Below are 12,605 nucleotides of genomic sequence, written 5' to 3'. Positions count from 1 at the left end.
CTGACCTCCACAGCTGGAAACTTTTCCAGTCTAGCCAAGCAGAAGGCAATGGTTTGCTGGACAAAGGCTCTATCTGGCCTCTAGGTAGCTTTCTCATGTCTGTCACCTGGGCATTTTCCTTGCTGGCAGGAGTGTCTCCTTCCAGAAGCACCAGCACGGTAGCCGGTACCAGTGGGAAGGCACGCCGCCTTGCTGGGAGGCTATGAATGCTGCATGAGCACTGCCTCTACTCCTGGCATGGCTGCACTCCCATGTTTCATCCACGCCGATGGCAGAAATTCTGTGGGGACACGGGGGAGGCAGGTCCTGAGTATTACCCAGGCTTTAATCTTTCTGAATCACCCCTTCAATGTGCATGTAACCCCAAAACACTGTTTGCTCTTCAGCTCCACTTTCAGAGAAATACCACTTGCAATAGCCACCCAGCAGTGTTTGTTTTGTTCTCACCGGTCACCCGAGCAATAACAAGGTTTCTTTTATTCCTGTGCAGAGATCATTCTCTCCCAGTGCATGGCAACTTATAGCAGCCAAGACTTCCAAAGCTGACCAGCTGGGATGTCTGCACATGCTTTCCCTTGAGAGATGCAGATCACATGCAATCCTCAGTGCCCTTGCAAGCCAGGCCCACGCAATTCAACAAGCGTATTCTGACAGATTTCACTGGATATTTCATATATTTTATTTCAGATGTTTGATCTGCACTTTGCATATTATATTAAAGTAAGAAAGCATGATTTTGTTGTACTAAGGAAACAAGAACACTCTGATATTAACCACAGAATTTTGCTTTTGGGTTCTTATCAGAAACCAAAGAGAATCAATATATTTATGAACTTGAAACAACCACTGTGCAGAAGCAGAGCCTTTTTGTTTTTTTTCTTGCTGCTGCCCCATGGGGTTTGGCACCTCACACATTCATTGTAATGCATAAAGGAAATGAGGGCATCCAATCTTGTGGATTAATCTCTCCATGAGCTGTAAACAATTAGATTAGTGTCTGGACCTTTTGGTGTGTTGCCAACTATCTATCAGCTGCTTTACAACAAACAGCTCGTATTTGGCTTTTAAGTGTACTTCCCTTCAATTCTGTCTGAAAATGCCTTTTCTTAGGCAGTCAATCCAAGACAGATGCTAGAAAGATGAATGCACAGCGAGAAAAACAATGGCAAACATCATCTGAAGGCAGCGCTGGCATGGCATGTGCATTTTTGACCTTTTCTTAAAACAAATGGGGCTTAACACCAGGTGTGGTGGTCAAACATGGATGCCCTTCAGATACCTTCACGACTACTGTCTGGGCAATGTGAAGATGTGCCCACACTGCCCACAGTGTCATTCTGAAGGAAGCCAACAGCACACTTACTGCCTGTGAGCAGTCCCAGGGCAGCAGCGTGGGCAGCCCCAAAGTAACAGGCTGCCTGGACAGGCAGCAGCAGGGGAAAGTACTCCCAGCCCTGTTCACCCAAAAATATAATTTAAACTTCTCTAGAAGGAATCCACAACCTTGTTCTGATATTCCTCCAATCCCAGCAACTTTATGTGGTGTCAAACTCCTGGTTTCACCTCCAGATCCTTGAATTTGGTGAGCACTGTAGTCACTCTGTAATAGCAGGAGCTATAATGCTTCCACAAAAGCACCTTGCACTGGTCTTTGGGAAAGGGTGACTGCTCAGAAGACAGGACATGCATGAGTGGGCTCATGGCTCTCTATTAGTAGAGGCCCACACAGTGTTTGCCCAGGCATTAAATGGAGAATGAGCAGAGGGCAGCCCCAGAATACCTCATGGTGAGGCTGAAGGAAAACCTGCACTGTGAAGGGGAAAGAGCAGGGTGGGGAAGGTGACCAAGTGGAAGGGATAGCAACATTCCTTCCAAGTACAGTACTGGATTAAAACATACATAGGGCTAGGGCTGCAGCATCCCCTGTGACACCTAATGTCAGAGGCACTCATGACTATCTCAATAGGTACTATGCCATCAGGTCTGCTTCAGCAGTTTCCAAACCCAAGACATCCAAGGATTTATTGAAAGACTGAAATCCATCTCTCCCGAAATAGAAGGTGACAGCACTAGAACAAGGACATTGCCACTTTCCATCATCTCAAACTCTGTTTAAGCAAAAGACCTGGGGAAGCCTTGCACTGCCAGCCGTCAGTATCAATCCTCTGCCATGAATTAATTTTCTACTTTGTAAGGAGGAAACATCCCTTTATTTTGAAACTTGACAACTAATGCCTTGCTTCCAACAATAACCATGGTATCGTTTTGGATTTAGGTGAAGGGAAGAGTAAAGGGCTGAACACTGGTATAGCTGCAGAGTGGCTACCTGGCTCTGCCATCGTTCTGCCCTGGTGGCCTGGCTATGCATCAGGACCCCGTGACTCTCAGTGTTGTATGCTTATGTGCTCAGAGTGGAGAAAATAATCTAGAAAATAGTAACACCTCGTCATCTAAAAAGAGACTTCTAGTGATATTTTGGGGGAATTACTTTTCCTGTATATTGCAACAACAAACTATATCCAAAACTGTTGTCTTGTGAAGACAAAAAAAGAATGATTTTATTTGGAGGTTTTGCTCACATTTTAAAATTGAGACACTCCAACAGTAAGCACAGATGTATGACACTGTCATTTGTGACTGTACTCCTGCCAAGAACATCAGATTCCAATTAATGGTTCACGTAAGGTAACAAAGAACAGCATGTCTAGGCAATAAGGACTATCAAGGGAACAAGAGAATTATTATGTAAACTGATTTCATTACAATGTAAGCAAATAAAAGTTCAAATTAAGTGCAGAGAAATATAAAATATAGATCTATTTTTGGAATTAGGAGGGAACCAGGAAGTACGCAAGTATGCCTGTCCCTCAGGAAAGTGGTTATAGAAGACCAGGAGATGTAACATCCCCAGATGAATAACTGCTGGCTTTTAAGCAACTCAGTTGGTAATGGTTGTAGGCACTGCTTCTTCCATGCGAGAACTGCAACGTGCACTGTGCTGGGTCTAGTCCCACAGACACCAGCTACCAGGCACAGCAGGTAGATGAAAGCTCGAGGCTCTTCTGGGTAAGACTCACCTTGGGTCTGTGTTCGGATCGGGTCAGAAGGAAAACACGTGTGTGATGTCTCTGCTGACTGCCCATCACCCACAGAGCCAACACACCACTGGGGACGTTAAGCACAGAGATGCTAGAACTCCCTGCCTCCCCAAACCAGGAAGCTGGCAATGCTCGCTTGGCACTGCCAGAAACTTTCTCTTGCCAGCTATAGCAGCAAACCATGGCTGCAGCAGAGATCCCCACAGCTGCTCATAACTGCAAATACTGAATGGCACAAAACTATTTATTGGTGCTTTTCTCCAGTTAAATCATCATAGAACTTAGAGCTTGACAATTATAGACTGTCCTATTTGGACCCTGTCTGAAACAGCTAAGTCCTAACCATTTCACCAACTTCAATTCAATCAAGTATTCAAATTTACAGAATACTGATCTTGTATTGAGATTTTATAAAATCAACACTGAGGCAAGATCTCAGCTCTTTCACTCTTCCCCACTCTCCCACTGTGTATACCCAATTTCTAATTAGCTCATTTCTTGTAAGAAGAATGGAGCCCTATGTGGCTGGTAAAACAACAGTCCTGAATTCCATTTCATTTGTCTCCTGGTCCCTTCTCTCTGAGCCCTTGTTTCTCTAGATGAGTGCTGCTAATGAAGATTACTTTATGCAGCCTACCCTGCTTTTCCCCAGCAGCCCGAGCTGCCTATAGACACCTGAAGGAACTGCTAGTAAGTCACGCCTTTGAAATCAGCAGCAGGTTACACCAAAACCTGCCCCAAGCATCACAAACCACTCGTGGCATTTGCAAGTCAAAGCTTCCACTTCTGCATGAAAATCGAATTACCAGTTGGAGTATGGGGACACAGCTCAAAGCTAATATTGGAGGAATGGAGGGCAAACAATATCAACTGGCTGTTTTTATTTGGAATGGTTTTTGTTCTTCTCTTAGGTTAAACTGTGCTATCAGGTTAAAACTGCCTAACAGATCTCCAGTTACTGCAAGTAATGAGGAAGAGTCACTTGGCATTTACTTGTGGTAACTGCCTGCTCTGAATTTCAATCCATGGCTGTAGCACTGTTCTGTGCATAACTTCACCTCTCTCTTTTACTGCTTCATCCTCAGATGTCAAAAAGATCCACTGATATAATGGAAATTATACAACATACAGATTATACACATTTTTTTTCTTAAAATCTAAGAGAATAATAGAGATAGCAAATCACCAAGTTGACAACATATATCTGGAAGATGAGGAGAGTATACAGATAATTCATAGGAAATGAGACAAAGAAGTGCAAAAAGTCACCAGCAATACTGTTTTAGGTTGAGACCGAAGGCAAGCACAGTTTTAGACAGGTTTTCTTATGGCACACAGAATACATACAGGCTATAGCCTTAACTGGAAGGCCTTACTTCTTCTGTGAATCTTTGGATACCTTGAATACTTGGATATTCATAGAAATTGCATCACAGAAATGCCTGAAATATGGCACTTTCTATACCTTACTTTTACATACAGTTGAAACCAGACTGTATTATCTTGGTTTTGTACTCCTACTGCACCTAGAATGAACTGTTCAAAACTACCAGCTTCATTGGTCTCCACTACACTTTCAGAAAGATCTGGACAGTAAATCTTCAGCTCTCTTAGCACACAGAATATTTTGCAACAAACATCAACAAGTAAAACAAACATAAGCAAGCATTTCCTTCCAAAAAATCTAACCAAACGGAATGAAACACAGTCCAAGCAACAAAAAAAAAACCAAGCCTAGGACACTTAGTTTCCCAGAGGAAGAGGGAATCCTGAGAGACGACAGCAGGGTGTGCAGCATGGCACCGCACCTGAGCCTGTCCCCACTACATCCTTGGTTTCCATGAACACCCAAACTCCAGCACCAGTTCTGGTAGAGAAAAAGCTGCTGGATGCTGAGCATACCTTTTCTGAGCACGCGGAAGATGTCACAGCAGGGATAAGAAGACCCATTAACCTAACTCTAGAGGGATTTAAGATCCCAGAAGGACCTTTTGCACTGCTGGAACTGCTAAGTGGTGTTTTAACCAACACTGCCAAGAAGCAGCAGGGTTCCCTGTGTTGTTCTGCACGAGAGTGCCGCAGAACTGAAAGCATTTCTGGCTCTGTGAGCGCCTGCACACTGCTGCTCAGCAGCACACCTGGCCACAAGGCCTTGCTGTGAAGGAACACAAACAGCCAGAAGTGATTGAAGGGGAACCCACAAAGGAAAATGTTCCTCAGATATTTTCTGAAGGTGTAGATAATCGATTACATGAAAAAAAAACCCCCCAAAAAAAAAACAAAACCACCACCAAAACCAACTAGTAAACTAAAACTGGTAAAAGGCCGTTCTTTGCTTATTTGCATCCTACCATGCAGACTGAATCACACTTTCAGGTCCTGGATCCACAACACTCCAACAAGGTCTTGCAGGGTTATGACCAAGGGAGGCACTCCACTGGAGCTCTGTGGTAAATTCACCTCACCTCCTGCTTCGTAAAGGTAAAAACATTAATGCATCATTTGCAATGCTAACCACAAAAGAATGAAATCTGCTTCAGCATAAAGCAGGATACATTAGCAAAATAATTTCTGTCAGAACGAGAAAGGGAACGAGGTTATTCTTGTGTTCTCCCAAAGGTCCGGGGACCTATATCCCCAGCCAGTGATCTGGCAGCAGGTAGAAAGTCTCCTGTTTGAGCCAGATGGAGCTCACACATCTCTCCAAGCAGCAAGGATGATACCTGAGCATGCACAGGAACAGAGGGCATGGATCACTCCAGGATCAAACCAAACCACTAACCTGAATTTGCTGATGCATGACAGTAATGAAAGGATCGGCTTTTCATGAGAATAGAGAGGTGAATTAAAATTTTAAACTAAGGTAAATCTTATAATTTTAAAAGACAAAACGAAATTAAACTCTTTATTCACAAGATGGTAAAATCACAGCAGTTATTAACCTAACTTAAATTAACTGCTTATTATTATAGAAAGTCATCAAATGTACTTAGCATTCTTTAGAGCCCTACAGTCAATTAATTTAACATGAAATTGAATCAACTCGAGCATCTAGAGACACAAAACCTAGATTTAAATGAAAACTTCAGCCGCATCTACCTCAGGGTCTGAAAATTTGAGATCACCTACCCCATTTTCTCAATTGCATCACGCACAAACCCTCATTTATATCCCATATCGTATTTACCCAGAAACAAATGAAAGTGTGGGAAAACCACCTCCATGATTAAATTTTACAGTGGAAGCTGAGCCCAGTGGGGTTTGCACCCTTTGAAGCTAGCTCTGCCTGACTGAGGGCCAGATCTTCTGAAATGATTAGTACCACTGGGGCCGCATTGCCAGAGCTGCTCAAGTTTTAGTCAGACCCTAAAAAGAAGCAGACGGATTTTCAAAGTAGCGTTCAGCGCTCCGCTTCCCCACTAGGAATACGGCGGCGTGCTACAGGAGGACAGATCCTCCAAGGAGCTCCTGACTGCTGAGCGCTGCTGAAAATCAGGACATCTCCTTACTGGCTTCCACGGAGAACACCAGTGGTTACATTTGTCTGAAAATCCTGTCCCAAACACAGCTGCTGAGCTCCATTTATGGTTGGGCAACACTGATAACTCCTTATTATGGCAGTGAAGGATAGGAAATGTTTGATTTTCTAATATTCAAGAATATCCTTTACAGAAAATGGGCAAACTTTTCTGCGTTTGTCAAAGAAGAAGAAAGTGCTCGTTCAGTGCTGCATGTGAAAGCAGTTTACTGGAAAAGATGAAAACTTATTATTGCCAATTTTGAAAAAAAAAACAACTTTGGCTACTAGTGAATAACTAATCTAAGCTAACAATGTCTGGAAATAGTTTTTTTGGAACACGCAAAACTTTGTGACGGATAAAAATTAGGAAATTAAAGCTTATTGTATTATTCCAAATGTAACTGTTTACACTTGAGGAAAAATAATGGAATAATATCCACTTGGAAAAAGTTTCTATATAAAAAAAATCCTTTGTAATACTCCCAGAAAATCCCTGGGCCAGAAACAAATAACTTGCTTCTTAACCAGTTAGAAAAAGGAGCACGATACTACAGGCACTGCATACAATAAACATGGCTTTCTGAGATTCCTTGTCAAAACCTTGAATGTTTAAAATGCACCAAAAATGACTCAAGTCTACTTGACATCTTCAAAATACATTTTCTCATGAAATACTGAGACCCGGCTAAGAATCTTGTACTATTTAACATGGACAGGTATCATACTAGCAAGAAGAGCCCCCACCCACTGCTGCAGCCCCGTGTTCCCATCAGAGCCTTGTGACTCCACCACCAGTGCCTGCTGTGGGCTGTGCACCACTGCAGCTCTGACGTGTGTATCTCACCTTGGCCAAATGGCCCAGTGTAAGGGACCTCATGTTTTAGGCTGGGAGAAAAGAGATGGGTCTATCAGAGGTAGAATTAATACTACAATGAGAGTTTAATGGTGCTGCCCCTGTACAGAACCCCAAATTCATTATTTTTCCAACTAAGCTGATGCCATCCACCCAGCCACTTGTATACTTATATGCAAATACAGGTCTCCAGCTATTTGTTTGAGATCACCTCGATGCCTTGCTCCTATTCAGGAAATCTGTTACTTAGGATCGCATTTTGAATGTACATCAGCCATGCATATGTTCTTAATTTAAGAATGTAGTTGTGTGTCTAGCAACCAAATGATTTTAACATCTGCAAGTATAAAGCTTTCTGTCTGCATACAGCTGTGGTATTATTATATATATATATATTTTACACATTTCCAAGTATGAAAGTGGAGAGTGCAACTCCTGTGAAAATTCAGTCCTTGAAGCCAGTTTAATCTGTAAGAGGTTGCTCTTACAGAACTCTGGATAGATCATTCAGCTTTCAGAAAAAATGTCCCTTAAATTACATAAACATTCCCAAAAACAAAAGCAAACACAGGACTTTTCACTCTCCCAGTTCTCCCTAATTCCTAAAACTTAGCTGTCTCTCTATCCTATCAGCTCTTGAACACATGCTCAAGCTTTAGCTGCTCCACCAAATTTAGCAAGGTTATTCACAACACAGTGAAAACAACCGAAGCAAAGGCATGCAACTTTGGGATCCTGGGCTTTGAAGTCCATGAACTCTTGCAAGTCATCACATCCCCTACGCTTTCCTCAATGCTTCCATTTGCACACAGAGAGAACGTTACTGGGAGAGAAGAGGGGGAAACATCCGTCCTGTCTACCACTAGTGAAGAAATCTTAAAATCAGAATAGGGATACTTTTGATTTTGTTTCGTTTTTTATTTCCTCTAAGTTTAATAGCTGATGCCAATACATTGTCATCACAGTATTGTGAGTCAACAATAATTACCTTGTGGTCTTTAAAAATAACAAGTATTCTCAGATATTATATCCTGATTCTTCACTCTGCAAAAGTGAAATCAGCAACAGCAGCTGTCATGCAGCTTGCTCATCCAACATGAACAAGATCCTAAATGTGTGTTAAGAAGCTTTTACTTTCTTTTTCCTGGTTCATGTAGGAAAATTATCTTACCTAAGAAAGAAGTCCACTGATCCACCTACATGTTATGTGACTGAAAACCCTTACAGTCTCAAGTAACCAAAATGTAACACAGAAAATCCTTCTAAAATCTCTCTGAATGTACTATGAACTTCTTTTCTGTATTAAAACGTTAAATTCAACTTCCTTAAAGACGGGTTTTCTGTTTGTTTTACTTTGTTTTTTAATCTATTCTGTTTTCAGATTGCGGTCATGAACCATAACTCAAGGAAGAAGGAAATCATTTCATGTTATCTCCAGAAACTCAGAATGCAAGACGTTGCATTTTCAACTTTGCAAAGACATTATGGACTTCTTATTCCTATCCTCATTCCAGGACAACACGTCTATATTGGTGTCTAAGTTGACAGTGGAGATCAAAGTTTAAGACAGAAATATAATCCAGCAGGTTTCCATATGCCACAGCCACCAGGATTTACCAGCTCATGTACAGCAGTGGGCTCCCACAGCTGTCTCAGATCTTGAACAGACCAAGACTTCTCACTCCAGGTCTCACATGGCTCATAATATACACTGCACAACTCTGCCATGGTGTACCTATGCCTGAGTGATATGCATTACAGAGGTGAATCACAGAGGAGCATCACAAAGTGCACAGAAATTGAATGGATTAAGAATGCTCAGAGTAGCATCAGTTGACTGCTTCCCACAAGCAATACACATTTTAATGAAATAATAGATTCCCCTTAAGCAACTGTATAAAGCGTTGCACCCACAAAAAGACAGAGTTAAACACACTTTTGCTCTGCCTCTGAGAAAACACAGCTGACTGACCTGCATCAGCCAAGAGAAAAGCTGAGCGAATGCAGAGGGTTAACCAACGAGGCTGCTGAGCACAAACACTAACCTCTGGGTAGCCTCCAACGTCGTGCACGTCAATTCCAAGTAGATGTCCAAGACCGTGTGGCATAAATATTGCACCCAGATGAACCTTCACCATGTCATCTACGTTGCCTTTCAGAATGCCAATTTTAGACAGCTCCTCCAGATGGACTCGGTCAGCCAGACGGTGCATATCAGGCCAGGCGACCCCTCAGAGAGCAGAAACAGGCAGCTGAGTTAACTATTGCTGCAAGTTTTCAGAGACAGCTTTCACAAAGCAGATGCAACAGATGTGCTCGATGTATAAGAAACAAAGGTGTAAAGAGCACATTAACACAGAAACATTTCAAACAAGGCAAAATTATCTTGGGACGCACGTGAAGCCCAGAAAACTACAGACAAGACACGTGAGCATGAAAAAGATTAAGACACTGGATCTAAGCATGTCTACAGAGATGCAGATATTTTGGTGATTTTTTCAAAGGAACATCAACTACAAAAAGCAGTTATTTAGAATGCAGAACATAAAACATTACTATACCTATTATTTTCTCTATCGATTGTACCCATTTAGGACATTTGAGAGGGACAGTACTTCTCTATGGATGTAGAAAATTTAAAGTCCACATCTTTCTGGCAAAGATGTTCTCCAGAAATTAATGATTCCCTTGTGTTAATGAGCTGCGTAAAATACAAGTCCTCTAATACACATACTGCAACAGCGTTACAAAACACTGCTGGTTGACTGCAGACAGAGTGCCAGGATACATTAGATTTCTATTATTTTGGTATAGGATACAATTCTGCTTGACAAACTGCTGGGGGGAGGAGGGAGGAAAAAAACAGCTCTTTTGTTAGTAACAGCACTGTCTTAATTAGTTCACCATGGCTTTGACTCATCCAGAGCAGTTGCAGAGTCAAGACAACTAGGTCTAAGGTACAATAAAAGAATATTTTCCTTGTTCAATTTTGGCATGATTAAATAAATAAATAAACCAGCAAATCTTAAGCCCAAAGCCCCATCAAGTTCCATTGCTTTAATCCAGTTAAACACGTGGCTTTAAGGTCTTGTGAACATAAATGTCATAACAGAATCATATCAGCACTCTTTGCTAACAGTACTGTGGCCTCAGAGGTTGAAATAAAATCATCCTAGGAGAGGGCTTGAATAAAATCCAGTTATCTTAAACAGCTCTGATAGAAAGGCCACCAAATGTCATGCACGTGACTGCTCCATCCCACATCCCATACCCTCAGATCCCACACACCTCAGGGCTCCACACAGGTCTTTTCTTTAGTAAGAATAAACACATCTATAACCAGTTGTTCTTTGACCAGTGCTCAAAGTAATTATATTTGACAAGATTTTAAATGTTACCTTTTTTGAACATTGAGTGAATCCAAAAAAGTAAAAATTGCAAGACAAAGTTATTTCACAGCTCTCTCACAACAGACTCCAATCTACTATATGACAAAATTGAGATAATTACAATCTATCACTCAAGTATTACTGACATCAAACTCCAGGTATTACTGAATCACGGTTGTTTTCCTGGTTATTGGAAACAGGGATACAGAATTTCTGCATGTATCTGCCAGATCAGCTTCTGTCATTCGCAGTCAACGCAGACTGTTCTAGAAGTCATCCTTAGTATTCTTCCTGGGGGAACAACACGCTCTTTTGAGAGCTCTCCCATGACATCCCACCTGAACACTACTGTAATACTACTGTACTATTTTCATCTCCATGGCTGCAAAGCCACATATGATATCTGACCATGGATGACTACTGAAGCCTCCCTCCCCTTTGGATATAAACAAAGGTCAGAATTCCACTGCTCTAAGACAAAGCACAACTGCATCCCAGATGCTCTGAATAAACATAAAATGAGATGCCTGGGAGAAGAGCTGAAGACCAAGTGTCTGCTGCTTGCAACAAGGCTTCCCTCCACAACTGTGCAGCACAATTTGTCTCAGTGCAAACCAACAGACTTTGCTTAAAGACATATGGCACCCTTTACCAAACTCAGGAGAGATGAACTTAACAAGAGATAGAAGGATAATCTGATCATAGACTCAGACACCATAGGCACACACTCATTCTTCTGCAAAGTTGAACAGAACAGTCCAACGATACTGCTTAACTGAAAAGGCTGCTGTAGCTGTAAATCTTGAGTATCTCTGAATTAATCCAATACAGCCCATTCTTCCCACGCTCTCCACTTTTCTCTTTTCCCTCTCACTGAGAAAAAGCACAAATTTTCCTCTCCCCCTGGAGCTCTGCATTCTGCATCTGTTGTGGATTTTTTTTTTCATCTTATCTTTTCATTAGAGACTGAGGACAGCAAAAACCTCCACTGCAAAATAAATTATGGAGCGGGATGGAAACCCTGCAGCTCTGGGTTCTCCCTTAGATCAAGGGCAGTGCTTTGAACACAGCCCTGCTGAAGGACTTGGGACTGCCTCTCTCCCTCCCTGCTGGTGCCACCAGCTTTGCTGGATGCAGGCAGCATTCAGAGCTTTCTGCAGTTGCACGAGCACTGGGATGGCACTGTCCAGAGGTGCCCTGCTAACTAGTCTTGAGCTCCTTCAACAAGTCTATGGGTCTTCAAGTAAGTGGGAGTTCAAGGATGTTAAAGAGAACATGGTTCTTATGCTTGATACTTCCACTGTACTGTCTGGCTTTGTGCTTCATTCTACCATGACTACAGTGTGGTGATGTTTTGTACTATTACTCCACTCTCCTCCAAACTATGTAACCTATAAGTACTGTACAACAGTCACACATACACACAGAGTATGAGTACAAATGTGACCTTTCTGTGCTTTAGTTAAACCAATGGTGCCATCCCGACCTTGTTTGCAGTGAAAAGATTGCCAGTATGCTAGGAATAAACTTTTGATAATTGAGTAGGAACAGATTTGTCACCCTTTAATAAATAAATAAATAAATAAATTAAATACCCAGAAGATTTGATAAGCAAAGTGAATCAGAATGCCAAGTTTTTCTTCAAACATTATCTAGTACTCTTATAGCCTCAAAAGCAATAAAGAGAGAAACAACTACAGCAATTTCCTAACAGCATCAAGCTGAAGAAAGGAAGCCCATCCTAG

The 12,605-nt window shown here is 41.9% G+C and overlaps 1 protein-coding gene across 2 annotated transcripts in view; it reads right to left on the bottom strand.

The window, feature by feature from the left end:
• The window catches only part of PEPD (peptidase D), a 117,985-nt gene that overhangs the window by 8,827 nt on the left and 96,553 nt on the right, over window positions 1–12,605 (bottom strand). For both annotated transcript variants that reach the window (XM_065733172.1, XM_065733173.1), the window contains one exon: window positions 9,517–9,701. In XM_065733172.1, coding sequence (XP_065589244.1) covers window positions 9,517–9,701 — 185 coding nt within the window. The remainder of the gene's footprint in view (window positions 1–9,516; window positions 9,702–12,605) is intronic.

Source organism: Cyrtonyx montezumae, unplaced genomic scaffold, assembly GCF_038088225.1.
Source record: "Cyrtonyx montezumae isolate F1298 unplaced genomic scaffold, pur_monq_1.0 scaffold_17, whole genome shotgun sequence".
Classification (NCBI taxonomy): Eukaryota; Metazoa; Chordata; class Aves; order Galliformes; family Odontophoridae; genus Cyrtonyx; species Cyrtonyx montezumae.
Note: the sequence above shows the minus strand (reverse complement) of the source record. Positions and strands in the feature narration are given on the sequence as shown.